The sequence below is a fragment of the Leptodactylus fuscus genome, chromosome 7, assembly GCF_031893055.1.
Source record: "Leptodactylus fuscus isolate aLepFus1 chromosome 7, aLepFus1.hap2, whole genome shotgun sequence".
Lineage (NCBI taxonomy): Eukaryota > Metazoa > Chordata > Amphibia > Anura > Leptodactylidae > Leptodactylus > Leptodactylus fuscus.
Window position 1 is genome coordinate 119,938,147 of NC_134271.1, and position 18,755 is coordinate 119,956,901.

The 18,755-nt window shown below is 41.8% G+C and overlaps 1 protein-coding gene across 6 annotated transcripts in view; it reads right to left on the reverse strand.

Moving 5' to 3' along the window:
• Nucleotides 1-678: 678 nt before the first annotated feature.
• The window catches only part of RASGRP1 (RAS guanyl releasing protein 1), a 45,967-nt gene continuing 27,890 nt past the window's right edge, over nt 679-18,755 (reverse strand). For all 6 annotated transcript variants that reach the window (XM_075282980.1, XM_075282979.1, XM_075282983.1 and 3 more), the window contains exons 6-17: nt 18,457-18,610; nt 16,532-16,705; nt 16,326-16,442; nt 15,477-15,752; nt 14,080-14,160; nt 10,081-10,185; nt 9,872-9,981; nt 8,362-8,506; nt 7,539-7,575; nt 6,499-6,648; nt 4,349-4,716; nt 679-2,098 (exon numbers count right to left, since the gene is read on the reverse strand). In XM_075282980.1, the coding sequence (XP_075139081.1) occupies nt 1,964-2,098; nt 4,349-4,716; nt 6,499-6,648; nt 7,539-7,575; nt 8,362-8,506; nt 9,872-9,981; nt 10,081-10,185; nt 14,080-14,160; nt 15,477-15,752; nt 16,326-16,442; nt 16,532-16,705; nt 18,457-18,610 (1,852 nt within the window). In that variant the 3' untranslated portion in view covers nt 679-1,963. The remainder of the gene's footprint in view (nt 2,099-4,348; nt 4,717-6,498; nt 6,649-7,538; nt 7,576-8,361; nt 8,507-9,871; nt 9,982-10,080; nt 10,186-14,079; nt 14,161-15,476; nt 15,753-16,325; nt 16,443-16,531; nt 16,706-18,456; nt 18,611-18,755) is intronic.

Here is an 18,755-nt window from a genome sequence, read left to right on the forward strand (position 1 = left end):
GTGCCTATGTGACTGCGAACAGTGTTACATTTGGCGTCATTAAACTCATTCTGCATATATGGATGTGTCCTTCTACTGTTGTAAAGGTTATAATCATGTAATGTATGAAAAACATTGTTATCCTTAAAAGATGAATGCTAGATATAGTTGCTTGTGCTTGAAACTGGTATAATTTTATATGAAACTATGGCGCCTGCATCCAGGATGGGTGCAAGAAAAACAAGTGCTTGGCTTGCTGCTGAAGACAGCTCCCCAAGGTTACCACACAGGACCGGGAGTAGCTGGCTATATATGGAACTGCTTAAACTTTTTCTGTTTGATTGAGATGTACCATACCAATCAGGAATGAATATGGAAACTTGCATTGTTGTTATCTCTCTTCCTTTCTCTGCTACTATTTAACCCCACGTTGTTTTAATAAAAGTGCGTCAGTATTTTCTTCTTGGTTGAGAAAGGAACTAATACCAACATTGTGTGTCTGGTGTCATTTCCTTACAGCCTGGCACTCAGCCTAATTAATTAGGACGACGACTGTTACCTAGGATTATTGGTCAATTAGCCATAAACACGACTTTGACTATCACTGTCATGTGGACATAGTAGAAGATTATTATTTGCAGAACCCATAAAGGACACAAAGTTATAGTCATAAACCGCTATTCTTTTTTTTTCCTCTTGTTTTATTAATACAACATCAACATCTGGAGTTTCCTCCCCAGCCCAGAATAACAATGACAGAAATCCTGAAACTAGAACAATGACCTGTTTGCTATTCTGGATCTAGAAATGAAAGAAAATCCAACAGTATATAAATAATACACAGAACACTGACAATATTAAATAAAAAACGACCCTGTACAGTATTTACATAGGTTTGTAGCAGAGGGAGCCCCACGATTGGCACAAGTACCTGCACCTAATACAGAGAGAGTAGCAGCAATGGATCCAGCGCCTACGTTCCTACCTGTCAGGCAGTCAGTCTCCGTTCTGGCTATTCATGTACAATACCTATATCTTATACTCTGCTATATACATAGTAACAAGGAACGGTAACACTGACATCAGTTTGGAGATCTAGATCTATAGAGGACCACTGGTAGGTGGAATGGTTAAATATGGAATGTATTACATTTGCAACCTATGGCTTGTTATTTTATTGCTTGGGTATGATCTGCCAGTTTTCTATAAACTGTCTACAAGGAAATCTAAGCCCACCTTATGAGGGGAACTACAAGTCCCAGCTCATTCTGGTGGTCCGACCTATAACTACTGCAAAGGCACGGTTTACTTTTTCCATATACACTCTTCTATGTCGCATCTGCGGGCTAAAGCAGGGCTCTGATCCGAAATAAAAAAAAAAGCCCCCCAAATCTCAGCTTCGTAAATCCTACACCATCGGCAGATGTGACCTACTGACAGAGAAGAGTCAGAGCGAAATGGCCTGAAACATACAATACAGTTCTCTTTTGTTCTACTGCCTGTACGGAGATCTACATATTTATGAGGTGCGTTCATTGTTGCTGTACAGGTGTTGCATGGTGCCACCCTCTCCATCTGCTGCCACCCGGGCAGGGATGAACGAAACATACATGGGAACATCACATGGCTCCGTCCGAATACCAGTATAAACACTGTATACATACTCTCCATAGTTATCACCCCCCAAACCTACGCACAATGAATAGTAATGTGCTGGGGAGACTTCCTAAATAACATGTAATGAGAACTATTAGGTTTCCAGCTGCCCCTTCCAGAAGCAGTGTGAATACTGTGCATTTGCAACTCTGTACACCACTACAATACAGGTATCTCCTGCTAAGCTACCGACAAAGAGCAGGCACAGGGATTTGTCACACTGTCCGCCATCCGTAGGGATCCCGCAGGCATCCTCAGCACCCACTGTGGCAGTGGTGTAGCTATTCACTATACAATATGTGGCAATGAAGGCTTCCACTCTCTATGGCTATGATCCCTTCCCTACAGGTTCACTATCCAGAATGTATTTTCTGAGTTCTGCTCGCAAGGCTTCAATTCGTCGCTGAGCATCTTTAAGCTGGATCCTCAGACTTGTGTTTTCCTCCTTCAGATATGATCGCTCCTGTTATGAAAGGAGAAAAAAAAAAGAATATTTTCAGCTTTGGTCTAATTCGGTGCCTTTCCTAAATATATTTTCAGGACCTCTATACAAGGGTCTTGCAGTTCTCAAGATATAGATGGTTGTAATTTTGGTATATTGTCTTTACTTGTGCCGAAGATGTGCCACATAGTTTATCTTGTGTCTTATTTGCCACTTTTTGTGAAAATGGGCAGAGCGGGACAGAGGGTAAGGGGGGGATGAGTTACACAGGAAATCTATGCCAGTTCCTAGCACATGGGAGTGTGCCTAAGGCCAGAAACTCTTAAAAATTCAGGCATGCCTTATGCCAGTCTGGGATTTTATTAAGACTGGCATAGTAAACGCCAAACGTAATAAATTCCCCGCATTAAGGGTTAACCACATGTCTGATTTTCAGACAAACACAAGAATCAAAAAATAAGTCATGTACCATTTTTGATGGCCACAATAGAAGTCAATGGGGGGGGGGGGGATTTTTATCCAGAATGACGTTTAGTATATCAGTTTTGATAATCCCCCACCACTAGAAGATGAGTCTCATTTGTGATGTGGTGTACGCCCACGGTGGTGCCATATGGTTGCAATGAAATCAGTGCCAGTTCCACCTACACCCCCTTTCAGTTAAAGTGGCAAAGGAGGCATAGAAACACCATTAGCAACAATTTTTGTCACAAGTGGCAGTAAAAAGTCGCCAACCTAAGATTTGCAACTTTATGCCACAAAAGTGGTGCAGAATATTTAAAAAATTTAAGTAAGTAGGTCCACATGTAATGTCCATCAGAAGGGATCTGCATCAGTGATAAAAACCGATCAGTGGGCTGGAAAAAATGGATGCAAAAATTTTCTCAACACAAATCCGCAGCATTTCCATCCCATGCTGGACATAGACTAAGGACCTCATAGCTGCTGCGTGATCCACACACTTACTTAGCCTTTCATATATCTTCCTAACAATCTGTCCTGAGTCATCATTCAATTGCCTGGGAAGACTGGGTACAGTAATAGCAACCATACTGGTTGTTACCCTAAGGCAGTGATGGTGAACCTTTTAGAGAATAAGTGTCCAATCTGCAACCCAAAAGCCACTAAATTATCACAAAGTCCCAACACGGCAATTTAACCTTAAAGAGGACCATTCACCTTCTGGGGCACATGCAGTGTAATACGCCGCTAGAAAGCCAACAGTGCGCTGAATTCAGCTCACTATCGGCTTTCCCGTTCTGTGCCCCTGATGAAGAGCTATCGGTTTCGGTACCGTAGCTCTTCACAGTCAGTAGGGCATTTCTGACAGTCAGTCAGGAACACCCTTCCTCACAGTAGCGCCTATAGCGCTGTACAGTGTGAGCGGGGAGGAACTCCCCCGAGTACCCATCTAGGATCAGGAGGAGAGGGGGGGGGGGTGTTTCTTACCGCTCTCACAGTACAGCGCAATAGATGCTACTGTGAGGAAGGGCGTTCCTGACTGATTGTCAGAAACGCCCTACTGACTGTGAAGAGCTACGGTACCGGCACCGATAGCTCTTCACTAGAGATGAGCGAGTACTGTTCGGATCTGCCGATCCGAACAGCACGCTCGCATAGAAATGAATGGACGTAGCCGGCACAAGGGGGGTTAAGCGGCCGGCCGACGTCAAAGCGGAAGTACCAGGTGCATCCATTCATTTCTATGGAGCGTGCTGTTCGGATCGGCTGATCCGAACAGTGCTCGCTCATCTCTACTCTTCACAGCACTGTTCAGCGTACTGTTGGCTTTCTAGCGGTATATAAAATCGCATGTGCCCCAGGAGGTGAAAGGTCCCCTTTAATACTGTGCAGATCCACAATTGCGGACAATTACGGACCTGCAAAATATGGTTGTGTGAATGGGGCTTTACAGAGCTTTCAATTATACAAACAATTTGTACTGCATTCGGTATAATGTTGAACAATTAATGCTCTCTATTTACATCGTACAGATCTGTTTTATAGGACCGTGCAATGTTATTATGACCTGTAATAATATCACATGTCTGCTATAAAACAGATACTGTGTGATATAAATAGTAAAGAGTCCCCACTCAGCCAAATCTGCTCCACAGTGGCCACTACACAGTATAATCTGTTCCACAGATGGTTGCCCACAGAGAGGGCTCTGAGTGCCACCTCTGGCACCCGTGCCATAGGTTCGCCATCACAGACCTAAGGAGATATTTATCTATTTTACCCATTTTTATATTATATTATGCCACTTACTTTTTCCAGTTCTTGGGTTGTGGGTTTAATACCTCTTCTCTCCTCTCGTGCTTTACGAACAGAGTCTTTATTATCCCACTTGGCATATGCCCGCTTCCTTATTAACATTGGACTGGGACAGGGAGATGGGTTGCGGTTAAGTGAGGGATCTGGTGTACGACTCCGGTGCATGGAGGGGATCTGTAAGGAAGGGCTGGCGGGGCAGTCATCTGTCTGTGTGGCGCGATGCTTCACTGCCGGTTGCAACCGTACAGAGATCTTCTGAGCCGAGCTGCCCATCAACATGATTGTTCTGTCTTTGCTGATTTCTGTATGTTCGTTTACTTCCCCATTTGTATAAGGAAAGGGGTCCTCGTCCGCTAAGCAGTCTGTGGGAATATATACAAAAAACCATAAGAAACAAAACAGCTGAGTTTTTTTGGGGTTGGACCAAGGAGTGGTAACAGAAGATTGGGATCTCTACCTATGCCAAATCTGAGTTTTGGAGTAAAATTGGGTAGCAATTTTTTTATATTCCATATTAACAAGAAAAAAATGGTTCTTTCTAAGCGGCCTGACAATCTTTAAAGGGCAAGGATTCATGAAACGTGGAGAGTGCTATAGGAGGGGACTTGGCCTCCCATGAACTGACATTCCCTATAGCTAGCATAAGAAATTGGCACAAATGGTGCACATCTCCATCTGCTCATAGTTATAAGGTTCCATTCACACTTCAGTATTTGATCAGTATTTCCATTTTTCAAGACAAAAACAGGAGTGAATTAAAAAAGTTACCATGAAATATTTTGGTGTTTAGGAACATCTCCTTGTCTTGTCAATCTGCAGGCAGCATGGTATAGAGCAGTAGAAGTTTTACAGACTCTTTACTGTACTGTATGCTCTTTCTATGCCTAGGAATCCACTTAGCAGTCCTACTTAAAGGGACTTCTGATCTAGAAGTGACAATTAAGGGGGCAGGAAAGTAGTTACAATAACAATAGAAGCCATACTCCTCCCAACTTCCCAATGCCAGTCTTCCATTCCGGTTGTTCAGCAATGGAGGGTCTCACCCCAACCCCATGTGGCTACCGCCACCTATCACTGGTGTTAGCATTCACATGTGGGTGGTAAAGTACCCAGCCACACTTACGAGGTCAATAACTGACTGCAACGGTCACATGAGGAGTGACATATGTCATAGCTGAAGCCCAGGAAACAGAGCGCTGCCCTTGGGATATTGGGGCCTAGGACACAGCTGTATGGCTGCATTTTAACCCCATCACTGCCCTGCCTTTGTTTCCATTCCTGGGCCAGAAAACCCTTAAGGACAAGTTCACATTTGCGCCTGAATCTCATAAACTGCCAAAAATCTGCAAATTTTGGCTGAAATTTCTTTTTAGAGTCAAACCTAGTGGGCGCTACAGAAAGAATGAATAATGATGACCTTTCCTTACTGATCAGCATACCATACATTTGTCTAGTGGTTTAGTGGCTGTGTTTGTTATCACAGCTCAGCCCATTTACTTGAATGGGACTAAACTGTGAACAGGCCATGTGACTGATAAATGTGATAAGGAAGCGGTTCTCATGAAGCGCCAAACTGTGGATCCAACAGGGTTCCCTACTGATCTTCTAATTGTTGACCTATCCTAATTCCTTGTATTAGCATGCATCAATCAAAGTGGGACCGCCCACTGGACTCCTAAGCATAGTAAGGGCAAAGATTGCAATAAATAAACCAGTTATACTGAATCTTTTCCCACTGCTCAGCTCCTCCTGCTCTATAACATGCTGCCTACAGATCAGATTATACGTTTAAGGCTAAGGGCTCACGTTGCGGAAACACAGCCAAAGCTATAAGTGTATTGAGCAGAAGGTAGAAGTATAAGAATTTCATATTTATAATATATTTCATATATTTCAAATTATATATATATATTTCCCATTCCTTTTGTAGTCATTCTTGGTTTTGGCTCAAAAACTGCAACAACAAAAAAGTTGCGTTTCTTCAACATGGGGCCTCAGCCTAAAGAAGAAAACATGCAAGAACCAAAAAAGAATTCAGCTTTCCTCCCTATAGAAGACCCACAAGTACATGTTTTATTTCACATAAGCAGTTAACACATTGATATTTTTTTGGACACATGTAATTCTGCAGGACAGATGCTCACCATTAGTCATCCCCTTGCCACTGGCCAAAGAAATGTCAGTCTGTCCGGAGTCCGGTGACAAACTACTGTCCCCTGTGGGGCACTTTGCCCTTTTCTTACATTCAAACACAACCAGCTCTTTGCATTGCTTGTGGCAGTTCATCCCGCAGTCTGTGGCACAAACACAATGGATAACAAGTATTATACTAGTGACAAGGTTTACATCAGGCCTAGACTCTGTAACAATACAACTGCACCTCTCTGCAGGTCTACACTGGTATACAGGGTGTGCACCGACTCCATCCTGTATATGCAGGTGTGGTGAGACTTCCTTGTTTGTTTCCCCACAAAGACAATTGTGGTATGATGTGATTTCTATACATATGCGACAAGGTATATGCCAAATACAGGTAATAATGAAGATTTTTAGGGTAACTTGTGCAAAGTGAATGAACAACAGAGAAATCTAACCAACATCAATATTTGGTGTGACCATCCTTGGGAGAAAGAGTCCTGATAGTGATGATACGGCCCCCACAGAGCCCTGATCTCATCATCATCCAGTCTGTCTGGGATTACATGAAGAGACAGAGGGATTGGAGCAAGCCTATAGCTACAGAAGATCTGGGCTTAGTTCTCCAAGATGTCTGGAACAACCTCCCTGCCGAGTACCTTCAAAAACTGTCAGCAAGTACCGAGAAGAACTGATGGAAGGCAAAGGACAGTCACACCAAATTCTGATGGGATTTAGATTTCTTTTTAGTTCATTCACTTCATCATGTTAATTGACAAAAATAAACTATTAACCCTTCCATTTCTGAAAGAATTCTTAATTTGTTGCATTTATCCCACACCAGCCTAAAACTTTGCACAGCATGCACAGATAGACATATAGATAAGACAGACACAGGTAGATAGATAGCAGATAGATAGATAGATAGATAGATAGATAGATAGATAGATAGATAGATAGATAGATAAGACAGACACAGGTAGATAGATAGATAGATTTGCTCAACAGGTACATGTGAAGTATAATATACATATCTTCTGATATTCACCTTTGCAGCGATATCCTTGTTTAATTACACCCCAAAGCTGTAAAATATATAGAAAATATTATTATGTCTGGTCTTATATTATTCCAACATCTTAGACTGTACAAAGGTATTTTATATGGACTTTCATTGTAACCAGTATACTATGAGGTTCCCATAACTCCCTTAAACCTCAGATGGATCCCATCATCTCTTCTGTGATGTCAGTTTTAGTAAATACTTGCATTTGTCCTAAAATAACAATTCTGGAGTATTTTTTCTTATAAATTTGCATTGTGTTATTCCTCTGTTATTCTTCCTAGAAATGTATATATACATTGACTGGATGTTACTATTCCCCTTGTCAAAAGGGGACCCTTTATTCATACATTTCTCAGAGGAGTAACAGAGGAATTACACACCACAGAAGTATGCTATAGAATTGTTATTTCAAGGGGAAACAGACATGTCTGGAGGTGACAGCTCCTCCTTTCGTGGACAGAGCTGCATGTATGCTTGGCCTGCTGTCTCCTGGTTCTCAGCCATCCGTGACCATTTTGATAATAGTCTCCCATTCAACTATTTGATGCTTCATTTCCCCTTGCTTTAAATCTTTAAAATATACCTAGTGCCATCAATCATATTCTACAATATCACTCATTTACCGTATTCCAATAATAGTAAGACACACCCAACAGTATTGGGCAACTTCCAAGAATCCCAAGAAATGATTGCATTAATAGAATGTATTAACATAACTATACTATTTATGGAGTAGACCTAAAGGTTGGCAGGTTTTAGTATTGACCTTGTACGTGCCAGTTAATGGTGAAAATGAAATACTTACAAATCCAGCACAGTTGTCACAAAACGTTGGGCGGAGGTAGGTTGTCTCCTGGAAGTTGTGTAAGAAACCCAAGCCAAGTTTTGAACATATTGAGCTGGCTCGCATGAAATATGCTGTGATTTCTTGTCTGCTTATCTGACCCTCCCTATTGAGAAAGAGATGACATACAATAGCAGGATGAATACCTAGGATCATATACCATGACAACAGTGAATATCACCATCATATTGTTCAGTGGAGTTACACAAGAATCCCCTTATTCCTGTAGAAGGCCCAGGTTAAGATCTTGGAGGACCTGACTTCCATCAATACGTGTGAGGAGGATATAGATTGGATGAAAGCAACTTCAGTTTGACTTCAGTTGCCATCTTGGAGTCTTCCGTCTTAGGGTGGAGCAGTTCTTGCTCACATAAGGACATTGGATAGAACCATAGGGATCTATGGACAATTCCATACTGAAGCCCAAGTCACCACTTACGAAATTGCTGGAGATCTGCTATTGGCTTTTCTTTGGCAATCTCATAGAGAAAGAATGATATTGTTCTGCTTCTGGGTTACTTTAGATGCCCCATCATCGCAATTGGGTGCTCCTGGCTTTGCCGCACAAAGACTGAACCTCTCTCCCATAAAAAGTTTTGAAACCACCATAGAGGGAATGTCTGTATTTTAATTATCCTATTAATAAAGACCTTTCATGTCCACTGGCACCAGCGGTATTGTAAACCACTAGAAAGATTTTACTTTTAGTTTCATTAGTTTCGGCATTGATATCCCTCCACTGTCACAAAGCCGTCACTGAGCTGTGAGGAACGCCGCCTCAGAGAGTACTCTGGAATAGCCTGGCACTGTCGGGGGGCCTTCCTTACTGCCCAGCAATGACATTGAGTAGTAAGGCCAATCTTTCTGACAGTGAAGGGATAACGGTGCCAAAACCAACGTCACCAATATCTCTGGCACCCAAGCGCATACAGTCACAGCTGACCATGCGCTGAATTCAGCGCACGTTCAGCTTTCCAGTGGTATATAACATTCCAGAGGACATCTTTAAATTAGATTTTTGCCCATAGACTATTAAAGTATTACATTTTCACATTGTCCAAGTAAATCTAGCTAAGCTGCAATACCAACCCATGGATAAGGGTAAGTTCAGACTGAGTTTTTTGGACCAGAATCTGAAGCGGAGGCCGCCTCAGGTTCCGGTCAAAAAGACGGGTCGCTGTGACTTAAAGCCAGCCGCGCACTCTGCTCCGGATTAGGCCCAATGAATGGTCCTAGTGCGGAGGAGGGTGTGTCTTCAGGCCAAATCGCGAGGGGAAGAAACGGCTCTCGGAAAAAGCTCCTGAGCAGCTTCCAATGATTTCAATAGGAGCCGACTTTTTTGGTCAGGATTTTGATTGATTACGGCCTCAAAATTCTGACCAAAAAACTCCGTGTGAACTTACCCTAAGACTTCCAGGAAAAAAAAGGCCACTATTTTCTAATCCTTCACAACTCCCTCAGGGTTCCTTACCTGTCCTTATCCATGATGCAGAAAGAAAAGGGAAAGCTGGCAGCAATCTTTTCGAATTCCTCCTGAGATATATAGCCATCCTGGTCCAGATCATAGTTTTTAAATACAGACTAGAAAAAAAAAAAACTTGTTATATCAAACTACACAGATCTAAGAACATTTCGATGGTAAAGGCTGCAGTCATGTCAGACACACGAGATTCTACTTACATCTACCATCCTTTGCACGTGCTTGCTGATTGTTTTTGGGTCTGGTTTAGGGGAGACACCGGATGCCCAATCTGCGACAACTGGGGGTTTGGAGGGGGTGACCGGCTGTATGAAGAGAGATCAAATAGAATTTCATTACGTCGGATTTGTAACACTAAGAATATAGATCAGCCGTCATGGGGTGAATAGACCTGCTGCCTGTCCGGATCTCCTCTCAGTATTGAGAGCTTATCTTACTCCAGCCAACCTTCAGTTTTATCACATATAATAAGTGTGTTTGTGCGCAGTTAAGGTGACAATATTCTCCTGCTATTTATATCATCATTTACACCAGGCCTTATTTCATTTTCAAGAATTGCAGAATCATTTCCATATGGTAATGTGTTGTGGCGCTGGAGGGCAAACACCCTATCTGCCATAACACTGAAACCACTGATAGGAGAAATGAATAGCGTGTATTATCTTGTGTTATACTCTCATGCTTTTTTTATGGTGCATCAGGCCAAAAAAAACCAAAAGACATATGGATACAACCATAGACTTTCATGGGTTTTAAAATGGCTCAAAAATCAACCATCACACAGTCATGTGGGTAAGGCCAAAAATGGACTGACGCCTGTATTTCATGCATGTTAGATCCGTGAAGAATGGGTCCGTGGTGTGCAAAGGGCCTCAGGATCTGATGGACTATGACAAAGGTCAGTAGACCAAGCTGCCATGTACTGTGCCGAGGCGTAACTTGTAGATCCTGGGCAAAAGCTGCAATGGGTGCCTACCTCGTGCCATTTAGAATAGTGGTATATTTTATGGGTAAGGGGGCCCTCTCAGGGTCTGGTGGTGACGGCTACCTCTGCGCCTCATTTAGCAATGCCCTCGACACTGACACCTTTCTATCATAGCCAACATGAAAATGCTAACTGCAGTAGTTCCTCTGTGAGATCCCACCAGACAGGCTACCCTTCACTCCCTAAATGCATCACTGAGACTTGGACGCCCATGACCCTATTGTACTGGTTGTCCTTCCTTGGACCACATTTAGTAGGTATTAACCACTGCATACTAGGATGATCTTACCAGGCCTGTCCGCCATTTTGGAGGTGCTCTGGCCCAGACATCTAGGCATCATATTTTGGGTCTTGTCACACAAAATATTACAAACATTTTTTCTTAAACATCATCTTCAAAAACTGACTGTTCACAGTAGGAGCCTTAAACCTTATTCAACAAAACCACTGACTATTTGGCATCCAAATTGTGAGTCTGTATAGGTCCATGTTTAGGAGATGTCTATTGTTTAGATCATGGTTGATCCTTTTTTTCCATCTATGAAAAACAGCAATCATTTTTAAAAACTATTTTTAAGGCATTGGTTCAGTGAGAAAGAGGCCATACATGGAGGACATTCATGAACTCTAAAGACTTTAATGGACGTGTCTGCAAAATGGACAAAAATAGTCCAGTGAAAAATACAGATGCCTGACAAATCAGTTGAAAACAATGGGTCCATGTGCGGTCCGTGCTTTCCATGTTCAAGTTTGAACAAGGCTTTAGAAATTAGACCTCAGCTGTCAAGTAGGCCACACTTTAAAAGGGAATTCCAATTAGAACATACAATAGGGGGTAACGTGTTGATCAGTTGGTGTCCCACCACTTGGACCCTCACTGATTTTGAATACCAGGGCGTTTTACACCCCATTTCCAGAGTGTGTGGTTTCACAGCACACATCACTCCATTCATTTCAGTGGGGACCACTGTAGATGGCCAAGTAAAGGGTAAGTTCACAGGGGTTTTTTGGACCGGAATCTGAGGCAGAGGCCGCCTCAGGTTCCGATCCAAAAGCTGGTAGCTGTGACTGAAAGCTGGTGCACTGCACAGGCATCCAGCCGCGCACTCCGCTTCAGATTAGGCCCAATGAATGGGCCTAGTCTGGAGGAGGGAGTGTCTGCAAACCGAATCGCGAGGCAAAATGGCCTGAAGAATAAGCACCTCGCTTCTTTTTCCTGGAGCTTTTGCCGCCTCCTGGAAAAAGCTCCTGGGCGGCTCCCATTGATTTCAATGAGAGACGTCTTTTTGGTCAGGATTTTGAAGCGAATACGGCCTCAAAATTCTGACCAAAAACTCTGTGTAAACTTACCCTAAGCATTTGACTATCTCCAGCCAATTAAATTACTGGAGCGGCACACCCCGTATGACCAGGCACTCCAGAAACGCTGCGGTGCAAGATACCCCACTTCTTGAGATTGGTGGGGGTCCCAGTTTTGTGACCTCCACCAATCAGCAAGATATAACTTGCTTTAACTGGAATACCCCTTTAAGTCATGTAATGCTTTAAAAATCTTTATTCACTTTTCACTCTTCTTTATTCACACAAATCAGCACCCCGTGGAGCTTTCCTCAAAACACCAGGCATCCTTTGCAGCCTTCAGCTGACCCTTCCTGATGTCCACAATTTGCTTTCAAATCACTATAATCTATCAGTGCACAAATCAGTATCATATTTAATGTATTCATTTGTAAGGATGCCCTTCCACCTTGGACACCATATGCCTATAAGAAAACCCTGTCTGAATTCTCTATTATCCATTGAATGGAGGGGGTACATTGGCCATTCCAATATGGTCAGCACCCACAATGCATCGAGTTACTAATAGGTTTACACCAGGGAATAATTTCTACTGCAGATTTCTAATATGTTTCAATGTATAATGCAGTTGGGTAAGTTCCACACAATATACCCAATTCCCTTACAGCATCTTATCTATTTCTAATACAAATGCACTCCACAGTATATATTTACACCTCCACTTGGCCATGAATATGTAGGCTATGGTATCATGGCATGAATCATATTTCAGTTGTGGTTGCTGCTTGTGTAAGTAAGTAATGAGTGTTATATAAGGGATAGCTCTAATATATGCACTGACAACTTTCCATCCTAGTTTCAGCTAACCTCAATACAAAGAACATTTATCTAATCACAGACTCGATCTTGTCCTGACTAAGGACTATATCCAGTGTACGTGTCCAATTCTAGCAGTAGCTTATGGCAAACAGGTCAAGTGTAGGGTTACCCTTCAGAATCCGTGTCTGCCAATGTCATATGAATACCATGTTATTATTGTGCCTCTAATACCCAGATCTACCTTAAGGTGACCGTGTACATTTCATAGTTCCCCATACCCCCGCCCCTCCCCATACAGATATACAGTCAGTTCATACTTGCTTGCATGTGTTCTGCATTAGGAGAGGGGAGTAAGCCGCTGTCAGATACCCGAGGTGGTGGCTTATCTCCCTTAATGGGGTTTTTCCATGAACATAACCATGTCTAAATTTGTAAGTGATTATAAATCAATAATTTCTCAAACTTGCAGAGTTTAAAGGATTTTTTTCTAACCAACTTAGTGCTGACAGTCTTTTGTCTTGATCAGTTGTCAATAGATATGACCGTGAATGCAGAAACTTTCTATGGTCTGGGACTTGTCAAAACCCCCACGATGATTTCCTTATTGTGGTCGGGGTATCTTCTCATACATGTAATGCACCTGCCTGATAACCCAGCTACAATAAGGACATCATGGTTGGATTTCTTACAAGTGCTAGACCATAGAAAGTTCCTGCATTCATGTTCGTATCCACTGACTACTTATCAAGACAAAAGACCATTACCGCTAAGATGGTTGATATCTGCAAAAATATTTCATTTTTAGTGATAGATTAATATATAGTTCATGGGAAAATCCCTTTAAAGACAACAACGGACTGGACATGTAGAAATTCAATATGCCCAATCCTTTTTCCCTGATATAATTCAATGTAATCAGCTGGTCATCCTTAGGCTAATGTGTACGGCCACTTTTACATTCAAGGAGTATGCCTCTTCTACTTATTCCAAACTATGGCTATGTAACAACTTGTTATTGCTGGTGTTTCTTGAACGTAAGCTTCTAGACTCTGCAATATTAAACACAACCATCTCACTATTTCTCTTTTCTACTTACTGGAGCCCGATAGTTTCTGGGTTCCCTTGCATAGGACAACTCATACATTTCATCTTCTGTGTAATACAAGTCCAGAGAGAGCTGGAAAACACATGAACAATGAAGTACATTTATAAAAACCAGTGCAAATAAATATACTGCTGTTGCCCCAGGCATCAGATTAAATCCTAAATTCAATTTTAGATATTACACAATTAAAGCAGGCATCTGTTTACCCCGGCCAACAGCAACGTGACCTGGTTATGTAAGTGTAGACGTTTACATAGAAAACCCCTATCTTTCCTTCCATGGACAATGAAAAACCATAGAAGCGTGTTATTACTGGTGAAGGTCATAGGCAATATGGTATTTACAAGACAGCTAGGTTACCAATGAGGGGGTTTATATGGTTGTATGGCTATGTGAGGACTAGCGTGACTGCCAAAGGTATGGCTACATCCTAGATAGCATGGCTTGCGAAGTTACAACTATGTCATAGATAGCATAGCTGCTCAAGTTATGGCTATGTTATTGATAGCATGGCTGCTGAAGGTATGGCTATATCATAGATAGCAAGGCTATTGGAGATATGGCTATGTTATTGATAGCATGGCTACTGAAGGTATGGCTATATCATAGATAGCAAGGCTATTGGAGATATGGCTATGTTATTGATAGCATGGCTACTGAAGCTATGGCTATGTCATAGATAGCTTAGATGCTAGAGTTTTTCCTATGTCATAGATAGCATGACTTCTGAAGATATGGCTTTGTCATTGATAACCATAATTCCAGCATCCAAGCTATCTATAACATAGCCGTAGCTTCAGCATCCCAGCTATCGATGACATAGCCATAAATCCAGCAACAAATAGCTTGGATTCTGGACTTATGGCTATGTCAACGATAGCTTTGATTCTGGACTCATGGCTATGTCATCGATAGCTTGGATTCTGGACTCATGGCTATGTCATCGATAGCTTGGATTCTGGACTTATGGCTATGTCATCGATAGCTTTGATTTTGAACTTATGGCTATGTCAATGGATAGCTTTGATTCTGGACTCATGGCTATGTCATTGATAGCTTTGATTCTGAACTCATGGCTATGTCATCGATAGCTTGGTTTCTGGACTTATGGCTATGTCATCGATAGCTTGGTTTCTGGACTTATGGCTATGTCATCGATAGCTTGGATGCTGGAGTTATGGCTATGTCATAGATAGCATACAAAATTGTAAACTGCCAACAAAATATACTGTATCAATCTGCTCTGTTCCTCTTGCTCTATAACATGCTGACTGCAGATATTTCTAAATGTGACTGGTACTCTTTCGAATTACAATGAGAGGATAAGACAGTGGTGCAACCCACAGGACAGACACTACATTATATATTATTCTGAGGGCCTTACTCACTGTAAGTAGATGTACAAGATCCATATTGGCATCCAGTGGGGGCGCTATATTTTGTAACTGGATCAGCTCATTGATATGGTTGTACATGGAATGCAACTTTGGCACATTGATTTTCTTCTCATCCAGAAAGTCGGGCATGGCCTCATAAAGGGAAATGAGATCTTTTAGATGCACCCCAAGGATGGGAATCTTGAAATTGCTGCACTCATTGTATACTCTCCGGTAATTGTCGTAATTCCTACAGGAGGACAGGAGCTCTGTCATTTCATTAAGGACCTGCAAGAAAATGCAATCTGTTTATTCCGTTCATTAAATCTTGCTTGTAAGTTGACGGGCCGAGAAATACTCCAGGTCCCCTTTAAAGACAACGTTCCCAAATCTGGCAAATCTCTAAGCCTGCTGGAACTCCCCATCTATTATTTTATATATGACATGGGCACTATATGTGCTGATCACGTCCCAAAATATGGGTGTGGTCAGAACATTTTGTTATACGGGCAGAGAAAATAGGGCATGGCCTCTGCAAAATTTTTGTGGCTCTCTCCAGATGCTATCCTCCCAAATACCTGGTTCACATTGTTGACCAATATGCTACATCATCCAAGCAGTAGTTTCAATATGAATAGTTCACTCCTGTATAAGGAAATGTGCTCACGTTGTGATCTACAAGGTGCCACGACCTCGACCCAACCGTTGGCAGAAATCCAATCCCACTGGATTTTTGCATGACCACATTCAATAACACTTGGTACAACTGGCACTGTAACATTTGCAATCCTAATGGTATGTGGGCAAAAGTCACGTTGTAGCCCTAGCCTTAGGTAGACAATTGTCTAATTTAACTCATACCTTATGTACATCATGAGAAACATGAGAACTGGTCTCCTTTAGCCTAGATATGGAGCTGTGACAAAGACCTCCAATGACTGCCATCAAAGTGTTAAAGTTCTGCAGCTGCTGAAGTTTCTGTAAGGACAACCAAAAATAAGTGATGTTGGTGTAGACGGCCGTGTCCTTCTTTACTCCTTCACTAAGCATGGACATAACTTACTCACCTGAGCCACATGAATGAATTTGGTGAGAACCTCAGCTCGTAACTGAGGGGTTGGTCGGCTCAAGACCATCAACTGAACCCACTGAGAAATCCCATTGCAGAGAGCAATTGACCGTTCCATGGTGGGGTTATCTTTCACGCAACCATTCACAATGTAGTTCTGATAGTCAGAAAACTAAGAGAAACAAATCAAAATTATGATAAAAAATGCAAGTTGGTGACTTATTATATTTAGCTTATAGCCCAATGGGTTCCAGAAAAAAACGCGCTATTTCACATAACCTTCATAGACTAAGTATCTGAGTGATGAAAAGTTTCTTGTAACAAAAGATGTTCAGCCTGATGAATGACATCATTGTATATTGTGCTAATGCTTGCCTCAGTTTGATTATGTCAAGGGTAGATCTACGCCTGTGAAGATGCTGAAGTACGGGAACAGACAGCTAGAGACAGTGAATGACTCAGGATTGTAGTTATCTTGAAGACAAAGACCCTTAATCTGAATTTGTAAAGAACAATGGCAGCTGAAATGTTTTAAGATCTGACTCATTTTTGAAAACTTTTGACTTTTCATTGTGACATGTAAAGACGTTTTGATTGCTGGAGTTCTGGGTACAGAGACCCCCACCAATTGCTAAAACAAAAGGGCCCTTTGTTTCTGATGAGCTAGTCTATTATTAGGATTGATCATGAAAATATCAGATCGATGGGAGCCCTGCAGCCTCTTCTATATTTTACTCAGTGCGTCTACTTATATACTATCTACTTAGTAGTCCTGGTACTGGAAATTGTAGGTTTTCCCCATGCAAGTCAATACCATGCCCTGCGGCTGCTAAGTAGACAAGGTAATAAACAGCTCACATCAATGGCCTATGCTTTAGATAGACCATCCATATACTAAAAAACCCTTGAAATGGAGCTGAGCTGTAGCTTTTTGTCTGTCCTGTAGTATGTTTTTTGTGTGTAGGCCAAAACACAGTCACAACCCACCACTGTGACTTTAATGCAATAACAACTGTCCTATATACAGTCCTGACGTAACCAAGCTAGTGTCCACATGCATTCCCGTAAGTGTCCCTCTGGTCTGTGCCAGTCGCTACATTGGCTGTCTATTCATTATAGAATAAAATATAAAGTTATCACTCTCATCCACAAGGCTCTCCATAATTCTGCACCTCCCTACATTTCCTCCCTTATATCTGTCTACCGCCCAACCCATACTCTCCGCTCACTCAATGACCTAACACTTACATCCTCTATTATCAGAACCTCCCACACTCGTATACAAGACTTCTCCCGAGCTGCACCACTTCTCTAGAATGCTCTCTCCCGGACAATCAGATTAATTCCCAATTTCTACAGTTTCAAATACAAACTAAAGACACATCTTTTCAGACAGGCCTATCACAATTTCTAACGTAAACCCTTCCGTACTATAATTAGAATCCCCAAAATTTAACCCTTCTCTGTCCCCGCTCCCACATTTCCCCACATGATATGATGCCATTTCAGGCTAACTTTATAGGTCCAAGCTCCATCCACATGTTAAAGGACACGACTAGTGATGGCTTATAAAGTTTTATGTTTGTGTAATGACAGTCACCTCTATTACAAAATTGTCTGACCTCTGCATAAGCAATATCGCCCCTGCTATCTCTTGGGTCACCCCCTCTACCTCATAGATTGTAAGCTCTTGTGAGCAGGGCCCTCAGTACCATTGTGTGAAATGACTTTCTTTGTAATGTATCTTTGTCTGTATTTGAACCCTACAAATTGTACAGTGCTGCAGAATATGTTGGCGCTATATAAATAAAATGTATTATTATTATTATTATTATTATGTGTGAAATAGATATAATAGGCCTGAAGCAGACTCTCATATTGTGATAGCCTTGTGTCGTCATTCCTTCTGGTTGGTTTACTCACAGAAATTCTGCGGAATGACTTGAACTCCAGATAAGTCAAGTGTTCTGCCAGTTCTTGTGGCTCCAGGTGGTCAAACAAAAGAGAGACTTTCCTCTTCTTGCTGCAGTTCGGCTTTATTCTTTGTGTCAGTTTTCTTGACCATTCCCGAGAGTTACTAGAATATGGACAGATAGATAATACAGGCAGATATGAGATATTGAGAGGATAGATATGAAATGGATATAAAACAGATAGATGATATAGGCAGATGTGAGATAGATCAATAGAACTAGACTTGGCTGTACATATTTGATCAAACA